Here is a 21,017-nt window from a genome sequence, read left to right as displayed (position 1 = left end):
CCTGATAGACATCCTTTCTTATTGCAAAACACGAGACAATTATGTCTCAAACCCCTGGTTCTCAACGGCTAGAATTGGCATCTAAGCCGCAGTCACTTTTATAAGCAGAAAGTTAGCATCGGTGGAGCGATAGGCTCTAGAGAGGGCAAATGGTACACTGGCCTCCACAGCGCGAGGGCTGGAGCACAGCAGTGGGGCTGTGACTGCACAGGGTGAGACCACCCCTGGGCTATTGTGGGCAGTTTGGAGGTCCTCCTTATCTGAGGAAGGACGTTCGGACAACGATGGGGGCTGCAGCCAAGGGTTCCCAGTCTGACCGCTGGGTTTGTATCCCGGAATTTACCCCAGAATATCACCCGCCAAGTGAGAGGTGGGGGGAGGGGCGCGAGGTTCGGCACAACCTGTCAACCAATCAAGGGAAAGTGTGCACCTTTGTGGAGTTGCTGTGCAGAGAGTTTGCTTATTTAGCCCAGACTTTGCAACTGTTGGAGGAAGTCGCAGTTAGACAGGGGTGGTGAACAAGGCGTTTGGTATCCTCCCCTTTATTTGGCCAGTGCATTGGGTACAAGAGTTGGGAGGTCACGTTGCTGCTGTTCAGGACATTGGATGGGCCACTTTTGGAATACTGCGTTCAGTTCTCAGGTCCCAGCTATATAGGAAAGATGTTGCGAAACCTGAAAGGGTGCCAAAATCTTTTACAAGGATGTTGGAGGGTTTGAGCTACAGGGAGAGGCTGAACAGGCTGGGGCTGTTTTCCCTGGAGCGTCGGAGGCTGAGGGGTGACCTTATAAGAGGTTGATAAAACCATGAGGGGGCATAGATAGGATAAATAGACAAGGTCTTTTCCCCCCTGGGGTGGGGGAGTCCAGAACGGGTGGGCATAGGTTTTGGGTGAGAGGGGGCAAGATTTAAAAGGGACCTAAGGGGCAACTTTTTCACACAGAGGGTGGTGCGTGTGTGGAATGAGCTGCCAGAGGAAGTGGTGGAGGCTGGTACAATGACAACATTTAAAAGGCATCTGGATGGGGACATGAATAGGAAGGGTTTGGAGGGATATGGGCCGGCTGCTGGCAAATGGGGCTGGATTAATTTAGGATATCTGGGTCAGCACGGACAAGTTGGACCGAAGGGTCAGTTTGTGTGCTGTATGACCCAATAAGTCTTCAGCTACTTAACTCATATGAGACCCTTAAATATTAATGGAAGACATTTTGACTTCAATCACTTCTGAAAGTGCGCTGTAGTGTCAGAACAGATGGATAGTCAAGAGTTATAAACACTCAGAGTCCCCTGATAGTTGAGATGTTTAACTAAGTGACATCGATAGAGTAAACAGGGAAAACACGTTACCCCCTTGGTGGGGGACTGGGGGAGGGGGGCATCGGTTGAAGGGAAGAGGCAGGAAGTTTCGAGGGGGACGTGAGGGGAAACGTTTTCACCCAGAGGGGTGGTGGGAGTCTGGAACGTGATGCCTGTGAGGAGTGGGAGAGGCAGAATCCCCCCCCCCATCGCATTGAAGAAGGATTTAGACGGGCACTCGCGATGCCAAGGAGATGGGCCAAGTGCTGGGGGAATGGGGCTAGGATAGGGAGGTGCGTTGGTTTTGACTGGAGGGTTATGGGCCGGGTTCTGGCAGGTGGGACTAGATTGGGTTGGGATATCTGGTCGGCATGGACGGGTTGGACCGAAGGGTCTGTTTCCAATGTTGTACATCTCTATGACTCTATGACACTGATGTGGAGTCGACGGGCCGAAGGGCCTCTTCCTGCGCTGTAGACCTTGATGGCTCGATGGGTGTCACTGGCCGGGGCTGCATCTCTTGCCTGTCACTAACTGCCTGCATCCCAGAGAAGAGGATGGGGAGGGGGGCTACATTCCCAAACCGCTGTAGTGCATGTGTTGTAGGGACACCCATAGTATCACCAGAGGAGGCTTGGTGCGTCTTGTACATGGTGAATAGGTAACGGAGTGTGGGGTAGGAGGGAGGACTCGGGGGAAAATGGGGCTGGTTACCAATTAAGTGGACTGCGCTGTGCAAAGTGGGCATTGTTGGCGAGAGCCTGGCATTGACTCCCCCATCCATAATTGTCCCCTGAACCAAGCGGTTCACTCTGCAGCCACCTGTAGTCCCAGATTGGGTATGGTTGGCAGGATATCCCCTTCCTCAAAAGGGGCAGCAGTGAAGGCAATGGGGGCTGGGGGGGGTGGGTTTGTTTCCAGCGATTGGTGAGGCGATGGCCGTGCGGGTTTATCACTGGACTGATGCTCCAGAGAGCTGGGTAACCTTCCGGGGGCGGTGGGGGGTGGTCCCTGGTCCGAATCTCACCACAGCAGATGGTGGAATGTGAATTCACTAAGAAATTGGGAATTAAGAGTCGAACAATGACCGTGAATCCATTGTCGGAAAAGCCCATCTGGCAGCATGTTGGCTCAGTGGTTAGCGCCGCTGCCTCACAGCACCAGGGTCCCAGGTTCGATTCCAGCCTCAGGCGACTGTCTGTGTGGAGTTCGCACATTCTCCCCTTCCCCCCCCACCCCACCCGCGTCTGCGTGGGGTTTCCTCCAGGTGCTCCGGTTTCCTCCCACAATTAGGGTGGATTGGCCGGGCTAAATTGCCCACAGTGTAAGGTGCATTAGTCAGAGGGAAATGGGTCTGGGTGGGTTACTCTTCGGAGGGTCGGTGTGGACTGGTCGGGCCGAAGGGCCTGTTTCCACACCGTAGGGGAATCTAATCTAACCCAATGTCCTTCCAAGGAGGAAACTGCCATCCTTACCTGGCCTGGGCCTACACCTGACTCCAACTCCTCAGGAACCGATGTGTGTACTAACTGCCCTCTGGGCAATTCGGGATGGGTCATAAATGCTGGTCCTACCCAGTAACACCCCCATAAATGCTGAGTTCTGTTCACGATTTCTGTTTGGGTCTCAAATCTCCAGCATTTGCATTTCTTTGTTTTAATTTAACAATTTCCTTCTAACCCTTCCCTTCCCATTTCTCCTATGGCTGTCTCCTCTCTCTCTCTCTCTCTCTCTCTCTTTCTTAATGGACCTGATTTAGCACTGACTTCATCATCAGCAACGTGTATTTACAAAGCACCTTTTGCCCTGGTGGAATTATCCCAGGAACGCCATCAATCGTGACTCAATTGCCAAGTCAGGCTCTGAAACGCAGAACAGAAATCGCTGGAGAAACCCAGCACCTCCGACAGTATTGGTGGAGAGAGACCGAGCTAATGTTTCCGAACACAGTTGTTCAGAGCTGAAAGACCTGGTGGCTTTATGCCGTGTGGATAGGGAGGGTGCTCAAAGGCAAAGGGGGTGCTAATGGCAGTAGTGGGAGTGATACGGTTGCGGAACAGGTGTTAATGGCTGGGTGGCAAGAAGAAAATAGGTCAATTCTGCGACAGGCAAACTCATACAAGCCAGCCATTTGGGGAGGGGGTTTGTGGCCTGAGGGGAGGGGTTGAATCGACAGGTAGTGTAATCATAGGAACAGAGAAGTAGGAGGAGGCCATTCAGCCCTTCGAGCCTGCTCCACCATTTGTCATGACCATGCTTGATCATAGAAGCACAGAAACATAGAATCCCTACCATGTGGAAATAGGCCATTTGGCCCAACAGGTCCACACCGACCCTCCGAAGAGTAACCCACCCAGATCCATTCCCCTCTACACCATTGTCCTACATTTAGAACTGACTAAAGCATGTAACCTGCACATCCCTGAACACGACAGTGCAAGTTAGCACGGCCAATCCACCCTAACCTGCACATCCCTGGACACTATGGGACAATTTAGCGCAGCCAATCCACCCTAACCTGCACCTCCCTGGACACTATGGGACAATTTAGCGCAGCCAATCCACCCTAACCTGCACATCCCTGGACACTATGGGACAATTTAGCGCAGCCAATCCACCCTAACCTGCACATCCCTGGACACTATGGGACAATTTAGCACGGCCAATCCACCCTAACCTGCACATCCCTGGACACTATGGGACAATTTAGCGCAGCCAATCCACCCTAACCTGCACATCCCTGGGCACTATGGGACAATTTAGCACGGCCAATCCACCCTAACCTGCACATCCCTGGACACTATGGGACAATTTAGCACGGCCAATCCACCCTAACCTGCACATCCCTGGACACTATGGGACAATTTAGCACGGCCAATCCACCCTAACCTGCACATCCCTGGACACTATGGGACAATTTAGCACGGCCAAATCACCCTAACCTGCACATCCCTGGACACTAAATTGTCCCATAGTGCCCAGGGATGTGCAGGTTAGCTGCATTAGTCATAGGGTGGAGGAATGGGTCTGGGTGGGTTACTATTCGGAGGGTCAGATGTTGGGCCCAATGGCCTGTTTCCACACTTTAGGGATTCTATGAAAACTCTGAACGGACCTCTCAAATCTCAAATCTAATGCTGATCTCTCTCTCTCTCTGTGCATCTTCTCTGCAGCTGTAACATTATATTCCTCGCTCTGTTCTCTCACCCTGATGCACTTTCCATCGTATCATCTGCAACAAAAACTTGTCGCCCTCCCTAGGAACATGTGACAACAATAAATCAAATCAGATCACAAATGTGGTTGCCTCTTAGCTTGCCCTCTGGGCAATTAGGGACGGGGCAGTAAGTGTTGAACGGCCTAGCGATCTCTTAATCCAGTGAACGAACATAAAAAATAAATCTCACTGGATCTACACTCTCCCGCGCAGAAGGGTCGGTCATTTGTAGGTTATGAGGCCTACTCAGGCCTGTCGCCTGAGGAAGCCTTTCATGAAGGGCTTAGCCCTCCAGTGCCGCACGCGGCCAATCAGAATTCCAGCCCAGCTCCCGGTCGCCAGGCAACGGCCTCGACATCCCTGGAGCATGACGGCACAGTCAAATTCTGTCTGCTTCTCTCTCGGCAGGTCACAGACTCAAAACAAGAGACCAGAGTCGCTCTGTGATTTGGTGGCGGATCTTTTGTTGCTCTGAACGTCCTTGCACATAGCCAAGTGCTTTTCTCCCCAACACCGCACCCCCCCCACCAGCACAGACTCTAATTTCCCCACCCTCTGCCTCGGTGCGACCAGCCCTCGATTTGACGATGTGACCACGACATTCTCTCCAGTGTTTCCAGCTGCCCCCCTCTGATGGCCCCCTTTTCAATTCTCTCACCCATAATACTGTTTAGTCGTTTATTCACTGTGACTGTAAGGGGCGGTGTGTGGTCTCTTTGGCTTAGTTCAGTTTATCCAGCTCCATTCGTGTCATAAAGACTGTGGGTGAAAATACAGACACACACTGACTCGCACGCGCACACACACTCACACGCACACACACACACACACACAGACACACACACACACACACACACACATACACAGAGGTACTCAGACACATGCACTCACACTCACACAGACACACAGACACATTCTCATACACGCACACACAGATACTCAGACACACACACTGACACAGACACAGAGATACTCAGACACACACACACACACACACACACACACACACTCACACACACAGACACACTCACACACACTCACACACACACACACACACACACATATACACAGAGGTACTCAGACACATGCACTCACACTCACACAGACACACAGACACACTCACACACACACACATTTGCACAGAGATACTCAGACACACACACAGACACACTCACACACACACACACACTCACACACACACACATATGCACAGAGATACTCAGACACACACACAGACACACTCACACTCACACACACACTCACACACACACATATGCACAGAGATACTCAGACACACACACAGACACACACACACTCACACACACACACACACACATATACACAGAGATACTCAGACACACACACAGACACACTCACACTCACACACACACTCACACACACACACACATATACACAGAGATACTCAGACACACACAAATTCACACTCACACAGACACATTCTCAACACAGATACTCAGACACACACACACTCACACAGACACACACACACACACATACATAGAGATACTCAGACACACACAAACTCACACTCACACAGACACATTCTCACACACAAACACTCACACACAGATACTCAGACACACACTCACACAGATACACAGACAGACACATTCTCACACATACACACACACACACTCACACACAGATACTCAGACACGCACACACTCACACAGACAGACACACAGACAAACACATTCACATGCACACACTCACACAGACACAGACAGACACATTCTCTCACATGCACACACACATACAGACACACAGGCACACACTCTCTCACATGCAGAGATATGCAGACACATACACACATGCACAGACACATACATATAGATACATACAAGCACACACAAATACACATACAGAAACACACACAAATACACATTCACACAGAAATACACAGACACACACAGATTAACACTGACATAAACACTCACATACGTGCACGCACACACACACACAAACAGATACACACACAGCCATACACATGGAGATTAACACACATACACACATAGACACATATAAGTAGACACTTAGAGGGACACACAAACGCATAAATACACACACAGACACTCACTCAGACAGATATGATTACACAGACACTCACGTGCACACACCTTAACACAGACACATTCACGCAACACACAAAGACACACACACAGACTCACACACACAGATACACAAAGACACACACACACACACACACACACACACACACACACATACCACATATTGTCTCACACACTCAGGGTATTGATGATCACCCCCTTGACATTCAATGGTGTTACCATCACTGAATCTAACCATCTCCCCCTTGACATTCAATGGTGTTACCATCACTGAATCTAACCATCACCCCCTTGACATTCAATGGTGTTACCATCACTGAATCTAACCATCACCCCCTTGACATTCAATGGTGTTACCGTCACTGAATCTAACCATCGCCCCCTTGACATTCAATGGTGTTACCATCACTGAATCTAACCATCACCCCCTTGACATTCAATGGTGTTACCATCACTGAAACTAACCATCACCCCCTTGACATTCAATGGTGTTACCATCACTGAATCTAACCATCACCCCCTTGACATTCAATGGTGTTACCATCACTGAATCTAACCATCACCCCCTTGACATTCAATGGCGTTACCATCACTGAATCTAAACATCACCCCCTTGACATTCAATGGTGTTACCATCACTGAATCTAACCACCACCGCCTTGACATTCAATGGTGTTACCATCACTGACTCTAACCATCACCCCCTTGACATTCAATGGTGTTACCATCACTGAATCTAACCATCTCCCCCTTGACATTCAATGGTGTTACCATCACTGAATCTAACCATCACCCCCTTGACATTTAATGGTGTTACCATCACTGAATCTAACCCTCACCCCCTTGACATTCAATGGTGTTACCATCACTGAATCTAACCATCTCCCCCTTGACATTTAATGGTGTTACCATCACTGAATCTAACCATCACCCCCTTGACATTCAATGGTGTTACCATCACTGAATCTAACCATCTCCCCCTTGACATTTAATGGTGTTACCATCACTGAATCTAACCATCTCCCCCTTGACATTTAATGGTGTTACCATCACTGAATCTAACCACCACCCCCTTGACATTCAATGGTGTTACCATCACTGAATCTAACCATCATCCCCTTGACATTCAATGGTGTTACCATCACTGAATCTAACCATCACCCCCTTGACATTCAATGGTGTTACCATCACTGAATCCCCCATTGTCGATATCCTGGGGTTTACCATTGACCAGAAACTCAACTGGACTTGCCACATAAACACAGCAGCTATGAGAGCAGATCAGAGGTTAGGAATCCTGCAGTGTTGAAGGATGTTGCAGGTTACAGAGGGACATAAATAAGCTGCAGAGCTGGGCTTTATGTGGCAAGTCCAGTTGAGTTTCTGGTCAATGGTAAACCCCAGGATATCGACAATTCAGTGATGGTAACACCATTGAATGTCAAGGGGGTGATGGTTAGATTCAGTGATGGTAACACCATTGAATGTCAAGGGGGAGATGGTTAGATTCAGCGATGGTAACACCATTGAATGTCAAGGGGGTGATGGTTAGATTGCGTGGCCCGAGCATTATTTACCATTTGTCAGTCTGAGCCTGGCTGTATGTGCAGGGGCGGATTGCATCAGTATCTGAGGAGTTTGCAACAGACAGGCTCAAAAGAGTCATCGTCTGTGCTGTAACTATCTCCTTAAGAGGTTCGGGGGCGACAGTGGATCTGAAAGTGAGTGGGGCTGCGTGCGTAAGGTCCGTTTGCCTCCCTCAGGCTGGGGAAGGCAGTCCGATCAGTATGCAGCTTGACCCTTTCTAAGCTTTCTTATCTGCTTCCCCCGCTGACAGTCCCTGGGTAACCCACGCTGTGTTTGAGAAGGGCTGGCTCAGCACCCAGCCCTGGAAAGATTAGATACGGCTAACAGGCTGCAAGAAGGGTTCAAAGGTGGCCGACTGAATCCCGAGCCCACTGCACAGGTGAAAGGGGGAATGGCTGGTTTCTCATTCCCACTCCTCACTCTTGCCTTTGGACTGTCCACTGACCCTCAGGCAATTTTCAGTATCGTCAAACTTAATTCACTGTATCACATTGCACAGATTTCCATCGCACTGGTGAGTGACTGTCACGGATTCATTGTGAAGCATTTACCAAGAGAGGCCACTCGGCCCCTCTTCTCTCTCTACCTCCATATCATGTTGTACTCTCCCTCATGTGTTTGTCCACCTCCAAAGGAATTCCTGAAGACCACACCCGACTGATTCTTCCCCCCCCCACCCAACCACGCTCCCTGTTTTCTCCCCAGTTCCTGGTCGGAATAGCTGGTTACCGCCCAATGGTTGCCAAGCTTATATCGTCGGGAACGTGGCTCGTAAACAAAGTGGGGGGGTGGGGGGAGACTTAAAGGAGCGAGCCTGGTGCGGCCCTTGGCAAAAGGGCTGAGGGTGGAGAGCGTGACAAGGAGGTTGTGGTTACACAGCGGGAAGTGTCTCTCCCTCAGAGCCAGACTGTTCCTGGTTCGAATCCGCTCCGGGATCGGTTGGCCGTGGGCTGTTGCATTGGGACGTGGCCACACCTCCCAACATGCACGGCCAATTAGGAGCAGGAGTAGGCCATTCGGCCCCTCAAGCCCTGCTCCGCTATTCTGTAAGATAATGGCTAATCGTCCAACTCAGTTCCCCTGTTCCCCCCTTTCTCCCCCACACTCCCCTTAGCCCTCAGAACTATATCCAACTTCGTACAGTCATAGAGATGGACAGCAAGGAAACAGACCCTTCGGCCCAACCCGTCCATGCTGATCAGATATCCCAAGCTAATCTAGTCCCATTTGCCAGCACTTGGCCCATATCCCTCCAAACCCTTCCTATTCATGTCCCCATCCAGATGCCTTTTAAATGTTGTCATTGTACCAGCCTCCACCACTTCCTCTGGCAGCTCATTCCATACACGTACCACCCTCTGTGTGAAAAGGTTGCCCCTCAGGTCCCTTTTATATCTTTCCCCTCTCACCCTAAACCTATGCCCCTCTAGTTCTGGACTCCCCCACCCCAGGGAAAAGACCTTGTCTGTTGATCCTATCCATGCCCCCTCACGATTTTATAAACCATAGAATCATCTGACTCAATCCCCCCTGTTCCCCACTGTCTCCAAGAACTAAATCCAACTCCTTCCTGAAAACAATTCGATGTTTCGGCCCCCAACCCCCTCTCTGTGACAGAGAATCCCACAGACTGTCCCCCCCCCCACTCTCTGGGGGAAGACATTTCTCCCCATCTCAGTCCGAAACAACCCCACCCCGTAATCCTGAGACTGTGACCCCCCCCATCTTTGGACACCCGGGTCATCAGGAACATCCTTGACCCTGTTGAAATTTTACAGGTTTCTCTGCGATTCCACCCCCACCCCTCCCTCACTCTAGAAAAAACATGGCAGGAATAGCAGGAAATGGGATTGCACGCATCCCTTTCTGACCTCGCGTTCATTCCCTGTGTTGGGATTCCACTTTTAAAATGAAACAAATACACTCACAGACCACCTTGGACCAGTCCTCGAGCTCTGGGCAAGTTAACAATTGCTTGAGGTGTTTCGAAAGACTAAACGCGTGGATCCCCAGTTAACCCAGACGTGGAGGTTTACCCACTGGCGGTGGGCAAAGCTGCCAGGAGGGTGAAGATGTCTGTTTGAAGGGACTGGGTCACAGCTTCGGCTCAAGTCGATTTCAATCCGAGACGCTCCCTCATCGCGATGGTTCAAGCCTGGTCTTTCTCCCCAGCTCCCTCCTGACTCTGCTCCCTTCCAGTTTGCTCAGCGCCATCACTGCATCTTGTAGTTATCCAGCACCCTCCCTACCCCATCGCCCCCTACCCCACCCCCCCCACCCCCGACTTCCGAGTAATCCTCCCATACGTCCCCCCGTGGGGAGGGGGGCGGGAGGGGGGGATGGAGGCTACGGTTCTGACAGAGAAAGGGGGTTTGGGGGGATCATGAAAGGAAGGACTCCGCAGGATGTTCAACTTGACATCGCTCCCCCAAGACAGACCAGTGTGTGGGTGTGTGTGTGAGTGTGTGTGAGTGTGTGAGAGTGTGTGAGTGTGTGTGTGTGTGTGTGTGTGAGTGTGTGTGTGAGTGTGAGTGTGTGTGTGTGTGAGTGCGAGTGTGTGAGTGTGTGTGAGTGTGTGTGTGTGTGTGTGTGAGAGTGTGTGTGTGTGAGAGTGTGTGTGAGTGTGTGAGTGTGTGTGTGTGTGTGTGTGTGTGTGTGTGTGAGTGTGTGTGTGTGAGTGTGTGAGAGTGTGTGTGTGTGTGAGAGAGTGTGTGGGTGGGTGTGTGAGTGTGAGTGTGTGAGAGTGTGTGTGAGAGAATGTGTGAGAGTGTGTGTGTGTGAGAGTGTGTGTGTGTGTGAGGGTGAGTGTGTGTGTGTGTGAGTGTGTGTGTGTGTGTGTAGGGGGTAGGTGTGTATACATGAGTTTGGGTGAGCATGTTTGTGTTTATAAATGTGTGCGCGTATGTGACTGTACGTGTGAGCATGTGAGTGTGTGTGCGTGCGTGTGACACAATTTATGTGTAAGTCATGATTTGGAGATGGCGGTGTTGGACTGGGGTGTACAAAGTTAAAAATCACACAACACCAGGTTATAGTCCAACAGGTTTAATTGGAAGCACTAGCTTTCAGAGCGATGTTCCTTCATCAGGTGATTGTCCAAGGAGCAGCGCTCCAAAAGCTAGTGTGCTTCCAATTCAACCTGTTGGACTATAACCTGGTGTTGTGTGATTTTTAACTGTGTGTAAGAGTGTGTGTGTTTGTGATTGTGAGTGTGCACGCGTGTATGTGTGTGTGGAGGCGTATGTGTGTGTGTGTGAGAGAGAGGGAGAGTATATGTATGTGAGAGAGAGAATATGTGTGTGTTAGAGAGAGAGAGAGTGTGTGTGTGTGAGAGAGAGGGAGCATGTGTGTGTGAATGTGTGTGTCTGTGTCAGCGTGTGCGTGTGTGTATGAGGATGTGTCTGTGTGAGATTGTATGTGTGCGTTGCATGTGTGTGTGCGCATGCGCATGTGTGAGAGAGAGTGCACACACCAGTGCGTTGTCTACAGTGATGTGAGTCTGTCCACAAGTGGATACCAGGTGAGCGTGCATCAAGACTACAACGGACTACTGTTTTGACTTTAACATAAACCAGAGACTACTCTTCAATCAGCATTGACACCTCAGCATCTCCCCATGAGGGGTAAAACATACCTACAAACAGCGTAACTAACAGCACAGTACAAACATGGAAATAAGTGAGCTGTGGTACTCACCTTCAATAGAGTGGTCTTCTGTCGGCAGAAGCAGAGGGAGGAAGCAGAGGGGAACATTGGTCAGAGATTGCACTCCAGTCACAAGCATTGAGCATCAGAAATTACAGTATCGAGTCTTGCATCAGACAACAAAGAGCATACAATTGAATGGAACAAGGATGTACAGACCATACAATGCTGCAGGAAGATTCACAGAGTCATTCAGCACAGCAACAGACCCTTCGGCCCAACCAGTCCGTGCCAACCCTAATCCCAAACTAAACCAGTTCCCCCCCTGCCTGCTCCTGGTCCATATCCCTCCAAACCCTTTCCTATTCATGTCCTCATCCAAATGTCCTTTAAATGTTGTAACCGTCCCCACAATCCACCACTTCCTCGGGAAGGTCATTCCACACACGAACCACCCTCTGTGTGAAACACTGTCCCTCGTGTCCTTTTTAAACCTTTCTCCTCTCACCTTAAAAAAGTGCCCCCCTTAGTCTTGAACTCCGCCCACCCCAGGGAAAAGGCACCTGCCATTCACCTTATCCATGTCCCACATGATGTTATAAACCTCCCTCAGCCCCCTACGCTCCAGTGACAAATGTCCCGGCCTATCCAGCCTCTCGTTATAATCCAAACCCTCCATTCCCCGGCAACAGCCTGGTAAATCTCTCCTGAACCCTCTCCAGTTTTATAACATCCTCCCCACACCGGGAACATTGTCCAGAGGTAAAAACCATGCTACGTCCTGGGATCTTGCTGTGTGGAAATCAGTGCCAACGTCGGATGGACGTTGGTGACCAGAGGCGATTAGGAGCAATCAGCCAGTCCTGGATGGAGCGTTTATTGACTGGATTAAGTCTCACAGCTCACTCACTCAGTCCCAGAATTTCTTCAATGCATTCTTATCAGTCCAGTGAGTAAAGGTCAACCGAACTGGCTAGCATAGTCATCGAGATGTACAGCACGGAAACAGACCCTTCGGCCCAACCCGTCCATGCCGACCAGATATCCCAACCCAATCTCGTCCCACCTGCCAGCACCCGGCCCACGTCCCTCCAAACCCTTCCTATTCATGTCCCCATCCAGATGCCTTTTAAATGTTGTCATTGTACCAGCCTCCACCACTTCCTCTGGCAGCTCATTCCAAACAAATACCACCCTCTGCATGAAAACGTTGACCCTTAGTTATCTTTCCCCTCTCACCCTTAGCCTATGCCCGCTAGTTCCGGGCTCCCTCACCCCAGGGAAAAGACCTTGCCTATTTAACCAATCCATGCCCCTCATCATCCCTGTGCCTAAGAGGCTCATGCAGCATGTCTCAATGACTACCGCCCAGTGGCCCTAACTTCGGTGGGCAGGAAGTCCTTTGAAAGGCTGGTCATGGCATTAATCAACTCCAGCCTCCCCATTACTCTTGACCCACTCCAATTTGCCTATCGGACCAACAGATCCACATCAGATGCCATATCACTTGCCCTTCACTCCTCCCTTGTACAGCTTGACACCGAGAACAGCTATGTCAGAATCCTACTCCTTGACTACAGTTCAGCCTTCAACACTATTGTCCCCTGGAGACTGATTACTAAACTTAGTGATCTCGGACTAAGCCCCACTCTCTGCAACTGGATCCTCAGTTTCCTGACCCACAGGCCACAATCAGTGAAGATTGGGGACAATATTTCACCCTCACTAACACTCAACACTGGAGCCCCCCAGGGGTACGTACTCAGCCCCCTACTGTACTCACTGTATACCCACGACTGTGTCGCCAAATACCAGACTAATGCCATTTCCAGGTTTGCTGATGACACCCCCATAGTCGGTGGAATCTCAGATGGTGACAAAACAGACTATAGATGGGAGATGGAAGACCTGGAAAAATGGCGCACTGAGAACAACCGCGCTCTCAATGCCGGCAAAACCAAGGAACTCATTATTGGCTTTCGGCGGGATGTTACTCATGCCCCCCGCCCCCCCCCCCCCCCCCCCAACCCCACACACATTAACAGCACAGAGGGGGAACGAGTGGAGAGTGTCAAGCTCCTGGGAGTGGCCATCCACAACAAGTTTTCATGGACTCTTCACGTGGATGGTCGGGTTACAAAGGCCCAACAACATCTCTTCTTCCCCAGGCGGCTGAGGAAATTTGGCATGACGGCGAATACCCTCGCCCACTTTTATAGGTGCCCCGTCGAGAACATTCGGTCTGGATGTATCACTACCTGGTCCCGGCATCTGTCCCACTCGAGATCGGAGACGGTGACAGAGAGTGGGGGGACAATCACAAAGGCCGACCTCCCAATCTACAGAATCCATCTACCAGGGTCAAGGGAAGGCCGCCCAGCGTTCCCAAAGACCCATTCCCACCCTGGGAATGTTTTTCTCCAACCTCTACCATCGGGGAGAAGGTAGAGAAACGTGAACACACACACACCAGCCGCTTTCCAAACAGTTTCTACCCTCCTGTTGTTAGAATACCGAATGGCCTCACAAACATTCGCCTGTCCCTGTGTTTTTGCTGTTGCTGCTGTTTCCCTATTGTTTACTCTCGATGCTCCTTAACTCTTGTGATCTGCCGGGATTGCTCGCTAGACAAAGCCTCAGGAGAGGGGACAATCAATTCAATTCAATTTTATAAACCTCTATACGGTCACCCCTCAGCCTCCGACGCTCCGGGGAAAACAGCCCCAGCCTGTTCAGCCTCTCCCTGTAGCTCAAACCCTCCAAGCCCGGCACCATCCTGGTAAATCTTAACGGGCATTGCAATGACAATTACATTCCTCCAGCAGAGAAACTTGGAACAACTGAGACTCTGCGGTGTCACTCCCAGGGCTGACGGATCGTGGTAGCAGCCAACCCAGGTACAACCACAAGGGGAGGCGCTGATGTGCCAACTCCCCTCCCCCCACCCCCATTAACACAGCACGCCCTCCCTGCTGTCAATTTCTCTTTTACTCAAGACCCCGGGAAGGGACTTGAAACTGTAACCTTCTAGCTCGGAGGCAAGTGCGCTGCCCACGGCTTTGTTTCTGTTACATCGAGTGAGAGTCACAGAAACAGACCCTTCGGTCCATGCCGACCAGGTATCCCAACCCAGTCTAGTCCCATTTGCCAGCACCCGGCCCATGTCCCTCCAAACCCTTCCTATTCCTGTCCCCATCCAGATGCCTTTTAAATGTTGTCATTGTACCAGCCTCCACCACATCCTCTGGCAGCTCATTCCACACACGTACCACCCTCTGGGTGAAAAAGTTGCCCCTTGGGTCCCTTTCCCCTCTCACCCTAAACCTATGCCCCTCTAGTTCTGGACTCCCCCACCCCAGGGAAAAGGCTTTCCCTATTCACCCTATCCAAGCCCCTCATGATTTTATAAACCTCTATAAAGTCACCCCTCAGCCTCCAACACTCCAGGGAAAACAGCCCCAGCCTGTTCAGCCTCTCCCTGTAGCTCAAACCCTCCAACCCTGGCAATTTGGGGCGGCACGGTGGCTCAGTGGGTTAGCACTGCTGCCTCACAGCATCAGGGACCCGGGTTCGATTCCTGCCTCAGGTGACCATCGGCGTGCAGCTTGTACACTCTCCCCCGCGTCTGCGTGGGGTTTCCTCCCACAGTCCAAAGATGTGCAGGTCAGGGTCGATTGGCCGTGCTAAATTGTCCCATAGTGTTCAGGGGCAAACGCAGGGTCTGGGTGAGTTACTCTTTGGAGGGTCAGTGCGGACTTGTTGGGCCGAAGGGCCTGTTTCCACACTGTAGGGAATCTCATCTAAAACAAAATCCTTGTAAATCTTCTCCGCACTGTTTCAATAGAAGCAGAAAATGAACAAATTGTTCGAGAGGCCTGCTTCCCTTTCCAGCTGAATGGTATTGGTATGCGCAAATGGTGCTATACAAATGCAATTATTTGGATTCTTTCTCAGCTCTGTTTCGTTTCCGACGGTCTCTGAGTGTCGTTACAGTGCCCCATGCCAGTCCATTCAGTTGCGGTTTGGCTGTTTGTGTCAAGAAGGTGTGCGGGACAAACAGCTGGCACTGAATGAGCAAGCTGTGGGACTTAATCTAGTCAGTAAAGTCTCCGTCCAGGAAAGGCTCAGTTAGACACACTAACCAAACGGTATTACCATCACTGAATCCCCCACTGTCAACATCCTGGGGGGGTTACCATCGACCAGAGACTCAACTGGACTCACCATATAAGCACAGTGGGTACAAGAGCAGCTCAGAGTCGAGGGATATTGCGGTGAGTAACTCCCCTCCTGACTCCCCCAAAGCCTGTCCCATCGTCTACCAGGCACAAGTCAGGAGGGTGAGGGAATGCTCCCCACTTGCCCCTGGATGGGGCAACACTCAAGAAGCTCAACACCATCCAGGGACAAAGCAGCCCCCGCTCGATTGGTACCACATCTACAAACATTCAATCCCTCCCCTACAGTAGCAGCGGTGTGTACCACCTACCAGCTGCACTGCAGAGATTCACCAAAGACCCTCAGAGAGCACCTTCCAAACCCATGAGCACTTCCATCTAGAAGGACAAGGGCAGCAGGTACTTGGGAACACCACACCTCTACAATTCCCCCCCCCCTCACCAACCTCACTTGGAAATATACCACTATTCCTTCACAGCCGTTGGGTCAAAATCCTGGATTTCCCTCCCTACTGGATTTGTGGGTCGACCCACAGCAAGTGGACTGGAGCGATTCAAGATGGCAGCTCACCCCCCCCACCCTCTCAAGGGAAATAGGGAGGGGCTATCAATGCTGGCGCAGCCAATGACGCCCAAGTTCCACAAACGAATAAAAAACATTGCTATATCTTCGAAACAGGTACAGTTAAAACAGTTAAACGACATTTGGATAGGTACATGAATTGGAGGGATATGGGCCAAACGCAGGGGACCAGTTTGGTTTGGGAAATCAGCTCAGCACAGATGAGATGGACCGAAGGGTCTGTTTCCGTGCTGTACGTCTCTGTGACTCCCGAGTGCAGAGAGATTATTAGCAACCAACTAATGAGGAACTGGGAGGAATTTTGATCAGGTCAAGTCGAAATCTTGTTTCTCAAGAAAATGCATCGGGATCAAGGTGAGTGACGGCCCAGCCCAGAGAATGTCGAGGAACATCTTTTCTGCTGATCGAAACGACAAACCAGGCTAAGGTCGGAACTCAGCTACAACACTTCACATCGCGAAGTGTCGCGTGAGTCATCAAAATCCGAAGCTGAGGTGATAGAGCAACCCAGACATTGGGTCACAGAAGGAAAGCAATAGGATCTCAGACCAAGAGTGAGACCATTCGGCCCCTCCAGCCCTCTCCCATTCTGTAGCACCACAGCTGATCCCAATCGGTCCCGTTCTCCTCTCAATGCCCCTTTCCGAAATCTAAAAGTATTTCCCATCTCTTCCTTGACCCCGGTCTCCACAGGCTGATCGCTTCCCCGTCTCAGTCCTGAAACGGTCTGCCCGATGGTCTGTCAGTTCAGAGGCCATCGGTAACTCGAGGCACGTCTGTTCCGATGACGCTCCCCAGCTGGGTCTCCTATGTCCCACCAAGGTCATCCAAGCCTCTTACCGAACAACACCGTTCCTCATTCCAAATACCGTCCCACCCTCCATCTTCCTACGCTCAAACGTACAGCACGGAAACAGGCCCTTCGGCCCCTCCAGGCCTGTGCCGATCGTCACGCCCTGACTAAACAAACCTCCTGCCCTTACTCGGTCCGTCTCCCTCTATTCCCTCCCTGCTCCTGGAACCATCTTCAATGTGGCCCACGTGCCTGCTTCCCCCACCTCTCCTGACAGTGCGTTCCAGCCTCCTACCCCTCTCTGCGTGAAAACCTTCCCTCCCTTAAACTGTCCCCCCCCCTCACCTTGAACCTGTGACCCCCTTGGAATTGAACCTTTGACCCTGGGGAGGGGAGAGCCTCTGACTATCCGCCCTATCGATTCCTCTCAGAATTGTGTCGGCCTCTATTGGGCCTCCTCTCAGCCTGCGTCTTTCCCGGTGAAAACAATCCCAGTCTCTTTAACCTTTCCTCGTAGCCAGGGGCCTCTCGAGACCAGGCAACGTCCCGGTGAACCTCCTCTGGAGCTCTCTCTCCAAAACTTCCACCTCCTTCTGGTAGCGGGGCGCCCAAAACTGTCCACCTGACCTGGGGGGTAAGGGACATAATTCTTTGATGTTTGTGTCACAGGTAGACGGGAGGGGGGTGGGGGGTTAAGGAGGTGTTTAGCACGCTTGCCTTCATTGCTCATTTGAGTATCAGAGTTGGGACGTCAAGTTGGGGTTGTACAGGACATTGGTGAGGCCTCGTCTGGAGTACTGTGTCCAGTTCTGGTCACCCTGTTACAGGAAGGATATTATTAAACTGGAGAGGGTTCAGAAGAGATTTACCAGGATGTTACCGGGAATGGAGGGTTTGGGTTATAAGGAGAGGCTGGGACTGTTTTCACCAGAGCGTAGGAGGTCATGGGGTGACCTTATAGAGGTTTATGAAATCATGAGGGGCATGGATCAAGTGAATCACAACTTTTCCAAAAGTGGGGGAGGTCAAAACTAGGGGGCGTATTTTTTAAGGAGAAAGGTTTAAGCAGGACGTTGTGGGGGGTGGTTGGGCACAATGTCCTTACACAGAGAGTAGGGTGTGGAATGAACTTCCTGAGGAAGTGGTGGATGTGGATAGGGTTACAATGTTGAAACGACATTTGGATAAGGACATGAATAGGAAAGGGTTTGGAGGGACAAGGGCCAGGAGCAGGCAGGTGGGACTAGTTGAGTTTGGGGATTATGGTCGGAATGGACTAGTTGGGCCGAAGGGTCTATTTCCATGCTGTATATTTCTGCGACTCCCCTCCCACCTTTATGCCCCCGAGCTCCTCCAGCCGAACAGCTCTTCCGGATCTCCCCCGATTCCGCCCTCTGCAGCAAAACCCCCCTCCCCCCCACCCTGCCCCAACTCTCTATCAACCCGCTGCTGGGGCCTAACTCTTCCCTTCTTCCTCCTCCCCCAAAAGGTTCCTTGACCACTCCCCCACCCCCCGGATTTTCCCACCCGGTGGGCGGGTGCACGGGAGAACGCGGGCCGGGCGGCGAGCCGAGGTGGGGCGCCACACCAATGCAGCTCGATGTTGTTGTTGTTGTTGTTGTTGCCTCTTCCCCGGGAGTCGGCGGGGGGGGGCTCGGGGCGAGCCGCTGATTCCTCGAGAGAATGACATGTTTGACGGTACCTTCAGTCTCAGCTGCACAGAAAAGGGGCCCGTGCCAAGGCAGTGCCTGCGTCCTCCCTATGTCCTTGGCTCGCTATCGATCTGCTCGAGGATGTGAAATATTAAAAGCCCCAAGGCAGCAAAATATTTTGACACGACTTCACCAGAATATCCCTCTCACTTCTCCTCGGTTACTCTGATGAATCTAAAGTGCTCCCTCCAGTTCCCTCCTGCAGGCCCTGGCTCATGACAGCCTGACAACAGAAGGCCGATAAACATCTCTTTCTCTCTCTCTCTCTCTCTCTCTCCGCCACTCCACGATTCACCTTATCTCTGACGTTGACCATTTCATAGGGGTTAGGGGAGTGAGAGGGAGAGGTCCGTTGAATTCTTGAAAGTAAATGTCTGCAGGGGCCTGAGAACCACAGGAGAGGTCGGGCCTCCCCGATCCTCTTTTCCCCTGGCACTGGTGTGTCCTTCCGGAGATTTCTCTGGGTCTGGGGTCACGACAGCCCTATCGACAGCCCGGTACCACTATCCTGGGGGGGTTACCATTGACCAATTTCCTTGGCCTGACAAGTGCACATAGCTTGCCAGGCCATAACGATGAGCACCTCCAAACAGAGACAACCAAACTGAGCGGCACTTGCATCTCAGCGGTTAGCACTGCTGCCTCCCAGCGCGTGGGACCTGGGTTCGATCCCACCCTCGGGCGACTGTCTGTGTCTGGTTTCCTCCGGGTGCTCCGGTTTCCTCCCACAGTCCAAAGATGTGCAGGTTAGGGTGGATTAGCCATGCTAAATTGCCCCATAGTGCCCAGGGATGTGCAGGTTAGGGTGGATTGGCCGTGCTAAATTGTCCCACAGTGCCCAGGGATGCACCCTAACCTGTACATCCCTGGGCACTATGGGACAATTTAGCATGGCCAATCCACCCTAACCTGTACATCCCTAGGCACTATGGGACAATTTAGCACGGCCAATCCACCCTAACCTGCACATCTCTGGGCACTATGGGACAATTTAGCACGGCCAATCCACCCTAACCTGCACCTCCCTGGGCACTATGGGACAATTTAGCCCGGCCAATCCACCCTAACCTGCACATCCCTGGGCACTATGGGACAATTTAGCACGGCCAATCCACCCTAACCTGCACATCCCTGGGCACTATGGGACAATTTAGCCCGGCCAATCCACCCTAACCTGCACCTCCCTGGGCACTATGGGACAATTTCGCACGGCCAATCCACCCTAACCTGCACCTCCCTGGGCACTATGGGACAATTTAGCACGGCCAATTCACCCTAACCTGCACCTCCCTGGGCACTATGGGACAATTTAGCCCGGCCAATCCACCCTAACCTGCACCTCCCTGGGCACTATGGGACAATTTCGCACGGCCAATCCACCCTAACCTGCACCTCCCTGGGCACTATGGGACAATTTAGCACGGCCAATTCACCCTAACCTGCACCTCCCTGGGCACTATGGGACAATTTAGCCCGGCCAATCCACCCTAACCTGCACCTCCCTGGGCACTATGGGACAATTTCGCACGGCCAATCCACCCTAACCTGCACCTCCCTGGGCACTATGGGACAATTTCGCATGGCCAATCCACCCTAACCTGCACCTCCCTGGGCACTATGGGACAATTTCGCATGGCCAATCCACCCTAACCTGCACCTCCCTGGGCACTATGGGACAATTTCGCATGGCCAATCCACCCTAACCTGCACCTCCTTGGGCACTGTGGGAGGAATCCAGAGCACCCGGAGGAAACCTCCCGCAGACACGGGGAGAACATGCAAACTGCGCACAGACAGTCGCCCTTGGAGGGGACCGACCCCTGGGTCTCTGGCACCAGTGAGGCAGCAGTGCTAACCACTGAGCCACCACTTCGATTCCACATCCTTCAAGAAGTCCAAGGGCTTACAGATGA

General features: G+C 51.7%; 1 protein-coding gene across 1 annotated transcript in view; it reads right to left on the bottom strand.

The window, feature by feature from the left end:
- The window catches only part of LOC140457179 (neurexin-2-like), a 224,953-nt gene that overhangs the window by 37,695 nt on the left and 166,241 nt on the right, over positions 1 to 21,017 (bottom strand). Inside the window, exon 3 of the mRNA XM_072551240.1 lies at positions 11,890 to 11,907. Within this exon, the coding sequence (XP_072407341.1) occupies positions 11,890 to 11,907 (18 nt within the window). The remainder of the gene's footprint in view (positions 1 to 11,889; positions 11,908 to 21,017) is intronic.

This window comes from Chiloscyllium punctatum, chromosome 31 (genome assembly GCF_047496795.1).
Source record: "Chiloscyllium punctatum isolate Juve2018m chromosome 31, sChiPun1.3, whole genome shotgun sequence".
Lineage (NCBI taxonomy): Eukaryota > Metazoa > Chordata > Chondrichthyes > Orectolobiformes > Hemiscylliidae > Chiloscyllium > Chiloscyllium punctatum.
Note: the sequence above shows the minus strand (reverse complement) of the source record. Positions and strands in the feature narration are given on the sequence as shown.